The sequence below is a fragment of the Lagenorhynchus albirostris genome, chromosome 5 (genome assembly GCF_949774975.1).
Source record: "Lagenorhynchus albirostris chromosome 5, mLagAlb1.1, whole genome shotgun sequence".
Lineage (NCBI taxonomy): Eukaryota > Metazoa > Chordata > Mammalia > Artiodactyla > Delphinidae > Lagenorhynchus > Lagenorhynchus albirostris.
Window position 1 is genome coordinate 139,441,792 of NC_083099.1, and position 18,959 is coordinate 139,460,750.

At 43.5% G+C, this 18,959-nt stretch overlaps 1 protein-coding gene across 1 annotated transcript; it reads right to left on the minus strand.

Moving 5' to 3' along the window:
- Positions 1–5,416: 5,416 nt before the first annotated feature.
- Positions 5,417–17,399, minus strand: PSMG1 (proteasome assembly chaperone 1). Its single transcript, XM_060150944.1, has 7 exons — positions 17,234–17,399; positions 15,841–15,947; positions 14,726–14,877; positions 12,339–12,401; positions 9,512–9,710; positions 8,419–8,555; positions 5,417–5,625 (listed from the first exon to the last, which is right to left on the minus strand). Exons 1-7 carry the CDS (start codon positions 17,368–17,370, stop codon positions 5,551–5,553), a joined length of 870 nt encoding a protein of 289 aa, XP_060006927.1. The 5' UTR covers positions 17,371–17,399; the 3' UTR covers positions 5,417–5,550.
- Between the last annotated feature and the right edge of the window lie 1,560 nt (positions 17,400–18,959).

Below are 18,959 nucleotides of genomic sequence, written 5' to 3' on the forward strand. Positions count from 1 at the left end.
GAGGCACTAATGAAGAGCGACACTGCTGTGGGGTTTCACAAATTATAAAATATAATTTGCAGATTATGCCGAGACAGGGCTCCTATTTGTGGCCATAATGGAGTGTATTTAAGCAGCGTCAGGCAGTGCTTTGTTAAACAGGTCATGAGATGGGGAGCTGGGGACAGTGTTCATATTGCAAAATGGTTGTGGCGGCCGTATTTAATGGGAGGGGGTGGACCACAGACTGGATTACCAGCACCGAGACATTCTAAAGTTGGATGATTAGCTCAGAGCTGCACAGACGTGGGCGGCATGGCATGCAAACTGAGTTCCTCCTGTTATTGGAGGCTCTCGACCAAGCCGAATCTGAGCTGTTCTTGAGCCCTGATTTATCTGGAAAGTCCCAAAGGGGAATCCAAGCTGCATCACTCATCCCACTTCCCTAAGAACCCAGAATTCCAGGCCGCTCTTTCTCTTTTCATCTTTCTCACACCTTCCCCTTCTCTCTGCCCTCTCCTCTGCCCAAATGAAGATCGCGAAACTTTACAACTCAGAAATGAGTCTCCATTGCATTGAAAAGACAGAAATCAGAATTAGAAGTAATCGTTTGTGTACGTTCTGCTGTTTACTTTTCTTCAGAAACCACCACCATTCACATTCGTGATCCACAAATCCTAAACCTCAGAACAATTATTGATCTGTTATCCTTTATGAATCTCTGTGCAAAATAAGGACTATGTAACTCATTCAACCAACCACCACACAGAGAAATCCAACCTCAGTTTCCTTGATGTGTCTTCAGCATGAAGCCCAGGTAACAGTCCTTCCTGCTTCAAGCACCTTCTTCACAGGCTTCCAGGAAACCATGGTCTCCCAGCTCCATCCTCCTTTACCGGCGGCCCTTCTCGGTCTCCTGGGATCTCCCTGACCACTGACACTGCAGGGCCCCGGGGCTCAAACCTCAGTCCCTTGTACACATTGCCCGGTGATCTCACCCAGTCCCAAGGCACTAAATGGTCCCTTTGCCGATGACTCCCATCTTTAGCCGCCAGCCGGGACCTGTCTCCCAAACCCCAGCCGGTGTCCAACTCAACATCTCCACCTGAACACCCAGCTGACACCTCAAACTTATACCCAGAACCACACTGAGCTTCTCTCCTTAACCTGCAAGCAGCCCCGCCTCGGCTGATGTAATCCCACTCTACTAGGTGCTCAGAACACAGACCTGGGGTTCACCCCGGCTCCTCCATCCATCTAAGCTGTTAGCAGATCCTACTGGTCGGATTGCTCAGTGGCTGGAGGGGCAGTGTAGATGCAAGGAGTGAATACTATTGGGAGAGAAGTCTCACACATCTGCACTTGTTAAGAGCAGAGATGCTATCTTTTCAAGGCTGTTTGTAGAGCAGACGGTCTTGGAAGACAGAGGTGGTGTCTCCTGGAGCAAAGGGCAAGTCTGCTTAACGTCCAGTGAAATAATGTTTCCTACAGAGAAAAGACAGGTTTGCTTGCTGTCCATCATAAAAGATCTGGATTCCCTAAGCCTGAGGGTCCTCAGTGGTGATGCAGACCCACTGCGATCACAGTATCCACCTGGATGGTTCTGCATCATCCTTGTAGGACTTGACGGGGGCAGGTGAAACTGATACAAACAAGAAGCACAGGCTTCATGCTATGCTGTAATACAGTCCTTTGTCCCTATCCCAGGGTCTCAAGTCTATACCAGGATCCAGGACATTGTGGCAGGCTTACCTGTAAGTTTGCAAGTCAGCAAAATCCCTGACCCTTCACAGTTGTTGACAGTGTGATGTTTGGAGCATGGAGCAAACTATGATTATATACATAGAGGGAATTCGTGGTTAGGGCTCCACGCTTCCACTGCAGGGGACATGGGTTCGATCCCTGGTCAGGGAACTAAGATCCCGCAAACTGTGCAGCACAGCCAAAAAAAAAAAGATACCTAGAAAACCCACAGTGTTTTAAGGGTGTTGTATTTCGGGCACTCATCTTTCTATGAATCAGAAAGCTACAGAGCTGCTAACAAAGCCCATTTCTTTGAGAGTAGACAAGGCATGAGATGAAAAAGGACACCTTAGATAAAGGCTGAGAATGAGACTGAAGAGGCTCTGTCAGAGGACAGAAACTGGGCCTCGTCAAGGAACACTTCTCACTCCCAGGGGAGGGGAGCTGGGCACTATTTGCCCAGCGGAATTTCAGAGTCGGTACAGACCAACGCCTACAGTCTATGTCCTAGTCTTTCCTAGCCGTTTCAAGTGGAAGCACTTCCTGCAGATGGCCTGTCCCTGTCTCACCGCTGTGCACTGGGTGTGTAGAGAACAGACACCTTGTCTTCTTAGTTTGTTGGTTTCTGTAGAAGATGCATCTAGACCTGATCTAGGTTACAAGATTCTAGACTTCAAGCCGGATACTGGACGAGACGCTGGGTGTCCTAGGACTGGGACGCACATATTTTGCACGTGCAAGGGGCATGAGTAACTGTGGTCAGAGGGCAGACCAGGCAAAATTAACGGCCCCCTCGTCCCCACCCCATCCACACCTTTTGGTAGTGCCCCCCTCCCCCATACTGTCTGGATGTGACCATGGGGATTACAGCAAACTTGATACAGAAACTTGAAGAAGCACTTGCTAGTTTCTGTTCCCTCTCTTGCAGCTCTGTAATCACCATGAGAAATGCCTAGACAGCCCTGACCCAGGCTTGTCTGCTGGGGGGACAGGAGTGACACATGGAAGAGAGCCAAACCACACCAGCTGAGGCCATCCCAGAGCAGCCAGGACCCCGTCAACTCACATCAGACGCCTGACCACAGATACAGGAGCCAAGACCAGCTGACCAGGATCACTCATCCAACCTGCAGACTCAAGAAATGGATCATGGCTGCATTTAGTCTCCAAGTTCAAGTGTGAGTATTAGGCAGTAATAGCTAGTGGACAAGTTATCATTTTGCTCTTATGTGCCTAGCACTTTGGCCTTTAGGTTCGGTACATCTAGCTTTTTATGTCTTCGTTCTTACCACTGATGGGGCTCTTTTAATTTACAGACTCAAAGTCTTTCTTCACTTCAGAAAAATCTCTGTTGTCGTTCATTACTGTCTTGATCTGATCCCTTCACCAGGACACTACCTACATGTTGGAGGCAAGCTATCTTGTGCCACCTTGGGTCATCTTTCCATTTCTGTCCTTCGGCAACTAAGGACACCACTTCAGCTTAGTCTGCAACATAATGGCGCTGTATGATATACTGTAATTTACATGTAACAGTATATACACTTCAGATGACATACTGCACTCGTTCTGCCCTTCACTTCTATACGATACCGATTTTAGTTCTAAAGTTAAAATCTTGTCTCTTTCAAAATCTTCTATGCAGTTCTCAAATTTTCCTTTCATCTAGCTTCATCTCATACATTCTCATTCTTTCAGAAAAATCCAAAGTCCCTGAATTCTAAAAAATAGCCGTTTTCTATAGTTTTCAATAGAATGCGCTTCTGTATTTTTAAGGCCGTTTCCTATCCTTTACATCACCAGTTCTCTTCGTGGGGCTCACGTATGTTGTTTCGGCTTTGAATGGGAACCCTACCCAAGCCCGACGTTTGCCCGGAAAAGGCGACCTCCCAAGTCCGCGAGCTCTGAGTCTCCCCCGACACCTCCCGCGCCCCCCGCACAGGGCTGTGGACCCACACACCCTACACCAAGTCTCTGGTATCTCGCTTTTCACTGCGGCCCCCTCTGCTGCGCGGATGACCCATCTCCCACAGGTGCCACCTGCTGCTTCTCGCAGAGGCTTATTCCTGGATAGCTGAGGCCGCCTGTGGTTCTTTCTTTACCAAAATTAATGAGAAACCACCATCCCAGGGTATCTGTTTTTATGGTTTTCCCAGGATCACGCCTGATGAAACTTTTCCAACTACTCCACTCCTGGCCGCTCTACATCGCCAAGAATTGTGGTTCTCAGATTGGTGGGAGGAGTGCTGAAAAGGAAATGGCCTCCTCCTGGCTGCACCATGAGGTCGGCATCTTTGGCATGTGTGTACACGTGTGTGTGTGGGGGGGGGGGAAATACCACTCTACTGTTCACCAAACGCATTTTTATATTTTTATTCTTACAACCACCCAACAATGTAAGCAGAGAGAATCCTCATCAGGCAGGTGAAAACCTGAGACTCAAGGGAAGTAACAATGACTGCACATTTACATTAATTCATTAAACTTTGATTTCTAGTTTTGTTTTTTGTTTTTTTATTTGGTTGTCCCAGTTCTTAGTGGCGGCACGCATGTGGGATCTAGTTGCCTGACCAGGGATCGAACCCAGGCTCCCTGCATTGGGAGCATGGAGTCCTAACCACTGCGCCACCAGGGAAGTCCCTGATTTCTAGTTTTACCTGCAGTTTACAGATGAGGAAACTGGGCATCTGCCCTGCTTGAAGGCATCTGCCTTGAGGTCACCAGCCTGTAAGGGTTGCCCTGAGATCTGAACAGAGGTTCACTCCAGGATGGATCTTCCTTACTTTCCACACTAACCCTCAGGGCAGAAAAAGACTCCAGGTCCAGCTGGGGCCAGAACCCAGTGTTACCTCAGGGCTGTACAAACGCAGTGCCGGATGGATACATACATTCTTGCAAGAAGTAAAATATTTCAGTTTCTATCACCCGGGCACGTTGACGTGTGCTACGCATAAGCCTCACAGCACTTGACTACGAGAGAAACCGAGCTTACTTGGGGAGCCGACAGTCTCCCCTGCCCACCTCCAACCAGTAGCAACAAACACACTGAATCTAGAAGACAGAAATGGGTAAGCTGTCTCAATCTATAACATATCAATGACTCAATAACGAAATAGGAGGAAAGGTAGAAGACATAAGAAGCACTTCTCCACTCCACTATCTTAAAATTTATCTTCACTGATGCAGGTTCCAGTTTAGTTTGTGGGTTTGTGAAGCAGTGTGGCTCCTTGGAGCTCACGATCTAGTCACATTCTAGTGTAATACTCTACCACAGTAGAGCTGGGGACATCGACACATTAACCCTGCAAAAGAGCCCAGAAAGTCTGCGTAAAGAGGCTTCTGTGAGATATTACTGAAAATGAGGAAACACAAATTTTTTGGTTTCACTTTGAGTAAATTGATTTTTATTCACACAAAAAAAACAAAACTGAAGAACTCATAAAATAGAACCTTTCCAAATAATAAGAATCACCAATAGATCATCAACTTTCAGGTTTCATACAGAATTTTTGCACCAAAGTATATATTTTTCCATATTATAAAACCTGTCGTTATCTGTAGCTTTTGAACAATTTAACTCTATTACCTTAAAATATTCAAATAAAACAATACTCCCACCTAGTGGATAAAGAAAAACGTCTGACTTATTTCAGGTGTGAACAGTACCACCATAAAAAAGGAACAAAAACTACAATGAATTTAAAATAAGTTTATTCTGTTAACATCCTCAAAATACCTCCCTGAAAAAAAAGTAACCTACAAAACAGTGCACGCCGCTCCCCTTCTAGGAATGGATGGGTAATATACTCTACAAAACAATCTTTGGAATCATGTGTAAATGTTACTCTGAATCTCATTTGTTGTCATCAATTTCTTCAGTATCTCTGTGCTCTGGGGAATATTCTGGAAGGAGAGAAAAAAGGCGTTCATATAGTGAGGCTGAGCATTCAGTCAGGAGCAAGGCACACTCTCGAGGCAGAAGCAGAGAAGGGCACCAAACGTGACAGGCCCTGCCCCTCACCTCCTCGCTCGGCAGACACGACATTGAGCGTGTCCCCCCCCCCGCCCCCCGCCCGAAGCTCTACCGGGACCTCAGGTCTCCCGGGAGCCTAAAGCCCTCAGACGGACACAACACTCTGCTTGGCCCACCCGAGCTCATGCCCGTCTGCACCCCAATACCACGCTCCCCACCGCTCTCCTCAAACGCACCCTGAACTTGCCAACTTCGTGCTCACGCCGCCTCCCTCTGCACGTTCCTCCCCCTAGGACTCACCCACCCTTCCAGTCCAGCTGGAGGGCCACCCTCCCCGTGGGGCCTCTCCTCGGGTCAGCCTCGCCCCCATCCCCCCGCCCTGGCTGGCACCTGGCAGAGCGGCCGCCTGTGCCACCTCCAGGCTGTGGACCACCCAGCACCATGGGGTCCACGCGGCAGGCGTGCAAGAGAATTCCATTTTGTTGACCAAATACCACTTTGAGAAGGACAGAAGAGATGACCTAAGCCAGGATGACTGTATCTGGTCATTAAGAAAACAGCACCGTTCAAAGAGCCACTTTAAAAAAGTTAATTAAATTTCCTCTCCAAAGAATATTTTTAGACACTGGAAGTTGACTTAAACCCCACATGGCAGATGATTTGCAAGTCTGAGAATGAGTGCAGATGCTCCTGGAGCGTCTGTGCCCTGAGCACCAACTGCACCACGAGCAGAACCCACCCGGCCCTCCTGCTGCAGCCCCAGCTCCTCTCTACTGTGCGCACCGCGGGGCTAACTGGCCGCACGGCAGTTCAGCTACAGAAGACGAAACAACTGGCCGACAGTCTGGGTCTCTCTGTTGACACAGGACTCTCTAAGTCACTTAAGCCTTGGCCCTCATGATGGTGTGCAGGGTGACAAGCAGACCTGGCGTCTTAAAACAGGGGATCGTGACAACTATGCACATCGACTTGACACAAAATACGGTGACAAAACTTAGGGGAAGTGTGAAACAGGAGAGGATAAAGCCAGATCGTGTACTACACTAGAAAACGGTAACACACCAGTTCACAAATCCTTCGGTGATCTGAAGGTGCAGAGTGGAGTCCACATTTCCCATACTACTTAGAACGTCCACCAGTGGACATGTGACAACAGGCCAAGAACAAACAGTGCAGAAAAGGTTTCACAAGGCAATAAGGAGGCTCAGGTCACACATATGCATCCCAGTCTTGGAAACTGATATCTCTCTTAATGAAGGAAGAAATTTTGGTGAAAAAGAATAGGTGCAATGCTGAAAGAAGAGACAAATCAACAAGCCTGTGTGTGTGTGTGTGTGTGCACGCACATACACGCGCACATATATGTATACGTATATATACATACACACGTATGCTCACATGTATGTACAACTTGGAAGACAAGAGCTTACGTACAACCCACAGAATCTGTTATTTGCACAGTACCGCCATAAATTTACATATTTAAATGTATTCAAATATTTTGTATTTTGCAATAAAATCTTTCTAAATTTGTTATTCATTTCTCATGTTTCACTATGTCCTTTTTAATGTCCCTCTTTTATTTTTCGTTATTTTATCTTTTATGGCAAACTGCCTTTCAGACAATTAGTTATGTGATGAAAATTTCTGCAGTGAACATGCTTGCAGCCACAATGTCTGTGGCAAAGATGCTCCAGTGAAAGTGCCCAGAAGAGACACAATGGCCATGGCCCCTGCTCTCAACGAAGTGGGAAGAGCCAATCGGTTAACTACAGATGCAAGCAGCACTATTAGTCACTATATCCTCGGAAGGAGATGCTAAATACAAAATAACTCAATTTGTCTGAAAGATTATCCATGACTCTAGCTCATCTGAAAGATATACTTGAATTATACTAAGCTACAGTTTCACTCTTACTAATTCAACAAATGGTTGAGGGCCTTCTACACATCATATTCAGGATGATCTGGGGACACCAAAAGGGAAAACGTTCCCACGGAGTTGACAATCTAACTAATTTATGAGAGCTATGAAATGAGATGACGCCAACAGAACTTACAAGAAAAGCTGCCCTAATACCAATGGCCATTCTAGAATAAAACAAGGCTTCCAACTTGGAACAATGTTGTTATAATCTCTTCCCTTTAAGGAAGAAGTTCTTAAACCAGGAGTCCACGGACTTTCAGCTAATCTCTTAGGGAGAGGATTGGAGTTCCTAAACTACCTGAAATTACTGGCAAAACTTTTCTATACATGTTCCCATATGTATTTTTCTGGGAAAGGAGCCCACAGATATATCCAGACTGAGAACAGGGAACAGATTTATCTCATCTAGTCCCATGTAAAATTAAGTGAATAAACATGACGATAATTTGATCCATACTGTGCTCAAAAATGCCTTCTCAAAAATTACACCTTCCAAATTAATTAGTTACAGAAACTTCTTGAACAGTGAAAACATCTTTCCACACAAACATCTGGGATTTAAAGCCCTGATCTATCCTGACAAAACATGAACAAAATATTCTCCAAGTTACAGAAGTATATCTAGAAGAATATGTGACAATCAAATTCAAACTGCCAGACCAGCAGTTTTCTCTTTACGTGGAGAAAAAAGGATCTCTACGTGCTGCTTAGGTTTCACACTGATACCATACATTTATGTTTGTTACTAAGTTCATTATAATAACTCAGCTATTAAGTCAATGAGATAAAACCTTACCTTAACCAAACTTTTCAAGCTTCTGGAAGAAAGTACAGGCTTAAAAGCTTCAACTGTGATTAGGTCTAATTTCATCACATCAGTATAACATAAGTACAGAATTGCAGAGATTTTCCATACTTGACAATAACTCAGAACTATGAATATACAAGAAAAAAAAATCACTTAAGTTTTCTGTTATATGATTTTGAAATTAAATACCTCTAACTCATAAAGGCTGCTTTTAAAAAGTCATCTCTGTTGCCTCTTTTAATCAAAGCATTTACTGACATTCTGAACCAATTATAATGCACATTTTCTTTCAAAGCCAATTTATCTTCCTAAGTTATCTCTTGCTTTTACAATTATGTTTATTTTGCATTTTCTGAACATACTACTGAGACACATCTGGGTTAGCTAAGACACAAGATTAAAATTTTGCTGACTACACTAAAGTAAACTAAATAATAAATATACAATGCACAATGTAAAATATTTAGCCAGTTATTCTAGTAAATTTAACATTTAAAGTTAAAAACATTTTATTTATTAACAAATAACACTGAATTATCTATTATAACATATTAGCCACTAAAAAGTGACAATCATAATTTGATATGATGTTATCATATCAACATGTATAATTGGTAACAGGAATAAAAAATCATATCAACATGTATATGTATAATTATCAACATGTATAATTGGTAACAGGAATAAAAAATAAACTATTGAAGCAACTACCAAAATTCAATATCTGAAGCTTCTATTCTGACAATTAAAACGTACTTTACCAACTTCTCATACACCAACAACTTACATCTAACACTAGCTTGCATGATGAGTTATCAAAGACCAAAAAGAAACGGCAACTCGGAAGCTAACAGTTAAGAACTCTGAGCTGCTCTCATACAACTGTGTGTCTGGAAAGTTTCAAGACACAAACCAAACAGAATATACCAGCAACTAGAGCAATTAGTGAGGACAAACAGCAATACAATGGCATCAATCATCATTAACAAACGGCCTCAAAAAGATCCCTACTGGTCCAACTCATAACTATGAATAAAGTAATAACAAGATAAAATGTGAATGCTATGCACTGTAATACCACCTGCTGCAGGAAGGTCATGCACGATATTTGGTTGTTCTAGCAGTGAACAGCAAAGAGGCTCTCTGAAATTCTGTGTTTTTAGGGCTTTCAGGAAAGGAGTATGAAGACTGCTGGTAGATTCTGAAGTTTTATAGTCAGTAACATGTCGACATGTAAGAATAGTTACTTGCATATTCTTCCTTGGACAAGAGCCAAAAACCTAGCACAAAATTGATTTCAAATTAAAAAATATATATATATAATTTTGTGACAGAATAGAAACATCCCTCTAGTTGTTTATCTACACCATTCATATATATATACACACATACACACACACCTTGCAGGGGTGGAACTGTCCATTGAAAAACAAAACCCATGCTTTGCTGTGCCCTCACCTGGGTCTGATCTTAATTCTGTCACTTTCTAGTTGGGTAACCTTCTCCAAGTTACCTTCCTCCCCTGTGAACTAAGGGCTACTTACCTGAGGGAGGTGTGATCTGGATTAAATGAAGTCAGGAACAAAGGAGGCAGAGCAGCTAACAGCCAGGGATGCCATGGCAGGTAAGGCAGTCACTCAACTATGAGCACCTGTTCGTTTACGCCCTCTCCCGCCCGCCACAGATGCCTGCAAATTATTCTTTTTGGTTTGTTCCAGTTTGTTCTGTTTCTAAGATCACTACTTGCAATCAGTGTTGAGAACAGTGTTACACTGAATAGAAGTGAATGGGAATGACACCCATTCTTTACTGGATAAAGTGACGTGATCAAGATCTCTTCTAACACAGGTATCTCTAAGAACGCTCCACTTAGACTAGTGTTGTATCAGCAACAGGAAGTGATCCTTTCACTAATATAATAGGTTCAAGAACACTGTATTAAGGATGTTTCTAAGAACATCACTTGCAAGTTGCACTCATAAGTGTTGTATCAGTGCAAATGATTCTTAAATTCGCTTTTAAATTTATTTCAATCGTAGACTAAGTTTCAATCGCTCAAGACCTCAATGTCCACCTAAGTTGGTATTTCATGGATTTCCAGGGACCCTTCCAGCTTTTAAAATCTTTGGTGATGGAAGAAAAAAAAAAAAGCAGCTATCTTTTAAGGAAAAAAAGAGTAGATTTTAGGTCATTGCACCTTGTTTGAAAATATTTTATGAAGAGAGCAAAATGGCTATTTCAAATAGCAAGGGAACTGAAGATTTTATATTATGTGCCGTAAGTGATTTATAAGGCGACTTTAATTGTAGTGTAGCTTTATAAATAAACACAAAACTTAACACCACATACATTTGTCAGCAGATACGTCCCATTTAAGGGCTATAACGTTACTCACAAGGCCTGATTTATCATCCTCCCTAAAATACTTATCATCTGAAGCCACAATACTTGACACCTGTTGGACTGTGTGTGATTATCAGGATTATGCAGCTGACATGAACCCAACAGCAGAGGGACCCGAAGAGTATCCCCGGGGCGGGGAAAATACTGATTAAAAAATTCTGTTTTGGAAATGCATAATTCTACATTTTTTCAAGTCTGAGAGAGAACAGCTGTTCCATAGTACAAAAATAATAAAACGTCCTACATAAACTGACAATACAATCAATATGGCAGCTTCCCACCCTTCTGATATCTGCTGAAAGCTATGGACCCTCTCTCTAGAAAATACACATAGGTACACAGCATAAAATCATATATACAACCATAAGATTCACAGATCTTATTAGAAAATTCCTCATTTAATAAAATGCATTGAATAACTTTTAATAAATGTTTCTAAGTATGCCAATCTGGTTTAAAGCAGGTGTACATCAAATTTTTTATTTCTAATGAACTTAATTGTAATACCTACATAAAAATATGCCTAAGATTTAAGTTGCAATGTTGAAAAGACGTATATAAAAGGGCTATTTCATTTAAAAATAACCTGCAACTACCAACTGGACTTCCCTGGTGGCGCAGTGGTTAAGAATCCGCCTGTCAGTGCAGGAGGCACGGGTTCGAGCCCTGGTCCAGGAAGATCCCACCTGCCGCGGAGCAACTAAGCCCGTGCGCCACAACTACTGAGCCTGTGCTCTAGAGCCCACGAGCCACAACTACCGAAGCCCACGTGCCACAACTACTGAGCCTGCGTTCTAGAGCCCACGAGCCATAACTACTGAAGTCCGTGCGCCTAGAGCCCATGCTCCGCAACAGGAGGAGCCGCCGCAATGAGAAGCCCACGCACCGCAACGAAGAGTAGCCCCCGCTTGCCGCAACTAGAGAAAGTGTGCACAGCAACAAAGACCCAACGCAGCCAAAAATAAGTAAATAAATAATTAAAAAATAATAACCTGCAACTACCAAAATTAATGATTATTCTCTAAAATTTCTAGCTAAGTTCTTCACTGAAAAATTTGTTTTGGTGGACACATACCATGTGCTCAATTTTCCCACAAAATGAAGCCTCAATTGATCCATTTTAATGCTACGAAAAATGGATGAAACCCCGGTGTGAGTGTCAGCTGAGCACCAACCCCAGGAACCCAGGTTCTCACCTCCCGTCCCTGCGCTTCCGGGCAGCATTGTCAGCACGGCCCATTTTCACCCGTGGCTGCAACCCTGCTCTGTTTCATGGGGGTAACTTGTTCCAACTATGTCTTATGTTTTTATGACCAACGATCTTTAGCACATTGCTGATCACATCTGCCAAATGAGTTCTTTTATTCTTTATATTCTGTAACAAACTCCTACTATATTTCTAAGGGAAAAAGCAAATACTTACCCCACTTCAACATCTGACTACATGGGTTTAAGTGTAAAGAAACGGAACCTTGATGAAGTAGCAACCCCAGAATCTCTCTTACCTTTTCCAGCCACTGATACTGCTGATCTTCAGCAACGTAGCAACTACATTGACAGAGCACAACCTGAAAATCAAACCCCGAGTTTTCTGTCAGGTCAAATAAATGTTACACACACCCCACACTGTCATCATATACATATCATGTGAATCCCAACATAACCTCTGGATAACACTTGTTTTGCTTAATCTGCTACTGCCTTACTTATTTTTCTTTTTAAAATTTAAGAATCAAGCCACTACTGGCAGTTAGTATCAGAGAAAAGTGCACATTGACAGAGCAACTGTGATGGCCGGCACAGAATCGAGATTCTAAAGATACTATCAGTAAGTACTACCGGAGTCCTCTTTATAAAACAGAGACGACACCAGGCCTGCTGCCCATCCGGGGGTGGGTGGTGCCACACACTGTGAAGATCAAACTCAGAAAGCGTTACAAAAACATTAAGTGCTATCAGGACAGCAGCCCAGCAGCATCTCAGCCCAGCGGCACCCTAGGACACTGCTGATGCCTGGAAGGCAATATTATTCTAGCCACCATGTCCAGACCATGTGCTTGAAGTGAAAACATGCAATGCACAATGCTGTAAAAGGATGACATTCCGGATTATTAATGCTTGTGGAATGATAGCATCCATAAAAGTCAACTTTGTCTTCTATTGAAATATCGCCAGAAACACTAACACTTAATGACACAAGTGGGAAAAAATGAAACACAAGGACTTCCCTGGTGATCCGGCAGTTAAGACTCTGCACTTCCACTTCGGGGGCACGGGTTCGATCCCTGGTTGGGCGGAACTAAGATCTCGCATGCAGTGTGGTGTGGCCAAAAAAAAAAAAAAAATGAAGCAGCAGCACAAGAGGGAAAAAGAGGGCCCAGGGACAGGGGGAAGAGAAAGACTAGATATGGAATTAGCTACACACAAAGATTCTGGATAGTCAAGAGACACCCAACCAATCAATGGTATAACTAAATGCAGTAACAGAAATTTCTACTGCTTGACCTCCATGATGTATTCTAGAGTGAAAACTTCCTACTAAGGATCAGATAAAGAACATGCTTTGGGACTTCCCTGGCAGTCCAGTGGTTAAGACTTCGCCTTCCAACGCAGAGAGTATAGGTTCAATCCCTGGTCAGGGAGCTAAGATCCCACATGCCTCGGGACCAAGAAACATAAACCAGAAGCAATGTTGTAACAAATTCAACAAAGACTTTAAAAATGGTCCACATCAAAAAATCTTAAAAAAAAAATGCTTAGTTTCCTTATTACTTATTTCCTATAAATACTGGATGTTTACAAAAATCCTTATGTAAACTTTAATAACTTTGGATAACATATTACAAAAACAAACTGTAAGTATTACAAAATCAAATTTTATAGTTTTCAAGGCTAACATTAAAGTATTATGGAATTACTGACTTCTTGCATTGTCTGAATCCCTGCCCCTGGCCTCTGTTCAAGCACTCAGCAGCTGTGGAACGGCACTCTGTCAGACAAGCAGGTGGCGAGACAGACATCACCTGCCCGGCCACCTCACCTGCCTGACCTGTCTCCCAAACCGCCCAGGACACTCCTTTCTCTCAATGAACCCAAGGATAGGATTAGGACAAACGGTTCCAATGAAACCACTAGGCATCAGCTACAGAGTTATCTTTCATAACTTAAAAAATCGGGATGAATTAGGAATTCGCTGACGGTCCAGTGGTTAAGACTCTGCACTTCCACTGCAGGGTGCACGGGTTTGCTCCGTGGTTGGGGAACTAAGATTCCGAAAGCCGAGGGGAGCGGCCAAAAGAAAAAAAAAAAAAAAATCAGGATGAATCAGGTGAGGATGAAAGCTTAAGGTCAACAGAATTGTATTTAGAATGCACGAAGCATCCATTTGCTCAATGTTAACTGAGTCCCTAGGCTGTGCTCAGCATTGGCTGAATACCGGGTGGGTATACAGCGACAAAGCAGAACTCCCTGCTTCCACAGCGGGTACGCATTTTCCCATGTTTACCTTTGCCAGCTTAAATCATTCTTTGAATGTGGGCAAAGTTTAAATATCTAATGTTTCTGGTTTGTTTCTAAAAAAGTTATTTCAGAATTTCCTCAGAAGTTTACCAACACACCACGGTAACATTTATATAAACAAAAAAGTGACGTTGTTGACCAAGTATGCTTCAATAAAAAAAGGTTTTTTAATTAAAATTTTTTTAAATGTTTTTAATTTTAAAAAATAAAAATAAAAAAACAAGAACCAGACAAAAAAGTGGTTACTAACACTGCCTACAGGCAGAAGTCCTCAGCCCAAAAGGAAACATAAAGGAACATGAAATTCAAAGGAACACTACATAAATAATGCCTAAGGAACCCCACTTAAACATACAAGTCAGGCCCCACATACCGAGGGATTCGATTTTAGGTGATAAAACACACAAAAAGCCTCTGTGGGGGACAGGTGTGTAGTGTCCACTGTCCTACACCATTCATTCCAGAGTTTAGCACAACCAACTTCTTCCCAGACTCCTGAATTCATGATGAATGATGACAAAAATGCTGTGAAAAACAATTCGCATAAGTTAGTGTTTGGATCCGCAAGTTGCATTTTCTATTCAATAAAAAAGATATTCAGGTTACTTGAGAATCTTAGAGCTGAAAGAGCCATGGAGACCATCAACCTTATGCACACCATCATCTTGCAGGAAAACACGCTGAGGCCTCAAGAAGTTAAAGGCCACACCCTGAGTACAGGTGGTACTGGAGCCAGGAATCGAGAAGACAGGTTTGCTGACAGACTTTACCAGACACACACTGTAACACCCTTGTGGAAAATTTCAGGCCAGGAGAACTTCATGTAAATGAGTCAGCAGTTATTTACCATGTACTCCTCTACAAGCACTAGGGGTACCTTACAGGGCAAGGAATCTTCACTGGGGTTCCCCAAGGCTCTCCTCCACGCCTGTGAACCCCCTAAAACGATACAGGTTTGTGTACTTATGTGTCTGTGCGTTGTTCTAGCTGCACTCTGCACCGTTCTGGCTTTAACCTATCAAATGAATTCATATATGTGAAGATCTTAGAAACCAAGTACTGAAAAATGTAGCAATTATTATTGTCATTTTTAGAGTGCTCCATATGTTTTTAAAGGAGCTGGTTAACTCAAAAACATGCAAGGACCACTGTGACAAGGGGGCCGTGTTGCACATGCCACCGCTGCCCTCCCAGTCTGGCCACGACAGGCCCAGAAGCCTAAGAAAACCTGTATACTAGAAACCGTGTTTCCTTGACTTCGTAAGTTCCCAAAACCAAGAATATTTCCTCTAAATCTCATTTTTCAAGCTTATCAAAAAGACAGTGCCGCATGAGCAGGGATAGAATTCACTCAGATACAAAGTTACTCTGCTACGACTTTTTCTAAAAAAGTAACAGACATTAGAAATCTTTTATGGTGGAAATAAATAAGTAACTTCAGCTTTTGCTCTTTCAACAAAATGTGTAGTCTAATGCACTTGCACTTACCTACTGCATTATTTCCTATAGCAATTATAAACTTGGAGCAAGGATATTTTTCTAGCAGAGAAACTTCCAAAGTTGTTTTTGTTTGTCTTCGAAGGAGCCGCACCTCCCTAACACAAGAAAACGAAAGCAATTTAAATGTAATCAGTACTATACTATGACAAAAAGGCTACTATAAGTATGATTTTGTATTAAGTAAAATGCAAACTTTAATTCTATAAAGCACATAATTATAATCCTAAGGAAACAATGGATTCAGGCGACGATAACTAACAGGTAAAACCCTTTGCTGCAAAGTTCCTGGAGAACTGTACAAGAGGGATCAAGCTGTCCAGCTGACCCACTGATCAATCCATCTTAGAACCCCTAAAAGTGGGACAACTGGGCACAGTGTGCAGTGAGAAACTGCAAATACCACCTCCGAGGCATCCGCGCCAGCAAAATACTGACCAAGCCTCTTAGAAGGAGCTTCCCTTTACAGGAGATGCAGGTGATGGACACACATCTGCATAAATGACACCAAGAGGAAGCAATCAGGCAAATCCAGAGCATGGGACAGCCTGCAGGACAATCAGTCTCTCAGCCAGGGTGAAAAAGGAGGGGGACTGCTCCAAACGAAAGGAAGCACAAAAGAAGAAACATCTAAATGTAAGGTGCGAGCCTGGCCAGGATTCTGATTTCCAGAAGCCCACTGTAAAATGTCACGTCTGAGACAACTGCATAAATCTGACCACGGACTGGCTATTAAACAGTATCCAAAAAGTATTATTAATTGTTAAGGAGGATGACAGCATACGTAAGACAATGCCTATATCGTTGAGACGCATTCGGAAAACTGTAGCGGTGAAAGGCCACGGTGACTGGGACCCACCTAGGGGGTGGAGGGAGATAAAATAAATGTGGCAAAATCTTCATAACTGTTGAACTTACGTGACTGGATGGGCTTAAAGTGTCATTTTACTATTTTCTCCAGTGTCTGTGTGTTTGGAAATAATCCAGTTTTTAAAAAGACATATCCATCTGCTACTGACACGTAATACTGAGGTGTGCGGCGGCGAAGAAAGTTCTAAGAGACCTGTCTTATGTCCATAAACCAAAGACACGACAAACCTGGAGCGGGAAGACAGCCCTGCAGCGGTGGAAAACCTAACAAGCCCGCAGAAAACCACCTGCATCAAAGCTAAAGAATGCCTTTAAAGACGCGAGGATCCGACGGCTCCACGGAGCCTGCAGCAAGCCCCGTGAGCCGCCTCCACCCGGCGCCCCCGGAGCTGTCTGGACCCCCTGTGCCCCTCGAGGACCGGTGCCGAGCGCGGAGCAGCCGCGACCCCTGGGCCTGCACGTCTGCTCCTGCGCCCGCCAGGCCGGGTCTGCGACGTCGCGCCCAAGACCTCACCTCTTCCGCGCCAGTTGCTGCCGGACCTCCCCGTCTTCGGGCGTCTCCCTCCTCCCCTCCTCTTCCTCCTCCTCCTCGTCCTCCGTCCCGGCTCGGCACGGCGCCCTCACCACCTCTCCGAAGAACGTGGCTGCCATAACCGCCCTCACACCCTCCCGGCCGAACTGCGGCTCCACAGCACGACGCAGGCGCCCCGCGCAAGCGCTCCTGATCACCACCACACACCGCCCCCGCCCCCCCCCGAGGGCACCACCCCCGCGCATGCGCCCCGGTCCTTGCGGCGGCGCAAGCCCGGCGCGTTTATTCTTCAGCCGCCTGAGCTCTGCGGGGCCACCGAGAGATCGGATGACTGCGGGCTAGAGAGGCAAGAAACGAGAGGCGAGCCAGGGGGCGGGGCCTCCCGTCCAGCAGGTAACGGGCAGAGGAGGGGCTCGGCCGCCCCAGCCCCAGTTTGTAGCGCTCCGGGAAGAGGGCAGCCAGGTTACCTTTCCTTCGTTAAATCCGTTTCCGTTTTCTTCTCCGTTAGGAGTGACTGGGTGAACTTTGGTTTATTAAGCACCCGGCTTCAAACCGCGACCGCCCCAGGTAGGTGCCAGCCCGGCGCGTCCTAGGGACAGTGGACAGAGGAGGGCAGGAAGAAATACAGTGCTTCGCGGTGTTGTAAAAATGAGCCTTTACTCTGGCAATAAGAAGTCACATTTCAAAAGCTGATGCTTGTCAAGCTGATCTAAAAGACTTAATGAGAATGCAAAAATAGTTGCTTCTTTTTTAAGACTTGGCCATTTCTAATACAAAGTTTGTTTTCGTTTTAAATAGCCTTTCATTAATAAGCAAAGTACGTAATTTTTGAATTGGTTCTCATCTTTCAAATTTAATCGAGACAAAGTTAACGGAGCACTAATCCAAGCAGGAGAGAAAAGGGACACTATACCATAGTGTAAATGAAAATACCCAACGGAAAAAAAAGTCCATTCACCTAGATTTAGTTGTGCTGAAACTAGAGGGCATTGCTTACATTCTGAAACCCTATCAATAAATAGTAACAAAGTTAAGTGCTAATTTGGGGTCGGGGGAGCCTCTTGAGATTAAAAAAAAATCTCAGAAATCTGTTGCTAGAAACATCTTGTTTAAAGAAGTGGAACAAGCCTTTCCATAAAATCAGTATTTAGCAATTTTACACATTACTGCAAAATAATATATTGAGTTTTGAAGAAATTTGAACATTTAAGTATAAACAATAAGACCAAATTGCTATCCAGTTAGAGCTTAGGAAACTTTGGGTATAGCTAGCAAGCTAGAATATACAAGATTACCAGTGTAATATTTTAAAACTGCATTAACACTCCTGGGTTACTTGGTTTTATAGAATGACTGAATTGCAGAATAAAAGTTTGGGCATCACTTAGTCCTTCTGTTCAATAAAATAGCTTCATTTTTACCAGTAAGATCTAAATTTGATTTCAATTACATTATGAAAAAAATCACTTGTGGAAAGCTGATTAAAATTATAAATAGGGTAATGATAGTACATTTAGCCATGATTAAAATTCTGCATACATTTCAGAGAGAGAGAGTTTTACAAGAATGTTAAATTTTAAACAAATGCTTACTTCATGCAGTTACAATAAATTTAGGCCAAACACTTAAAAAAAGGCACGTATATGTTCAAATTAAAAAGTCAACCAGAAAAGGGATTCCACTATGAAAGAAGGCTGATGATACAATC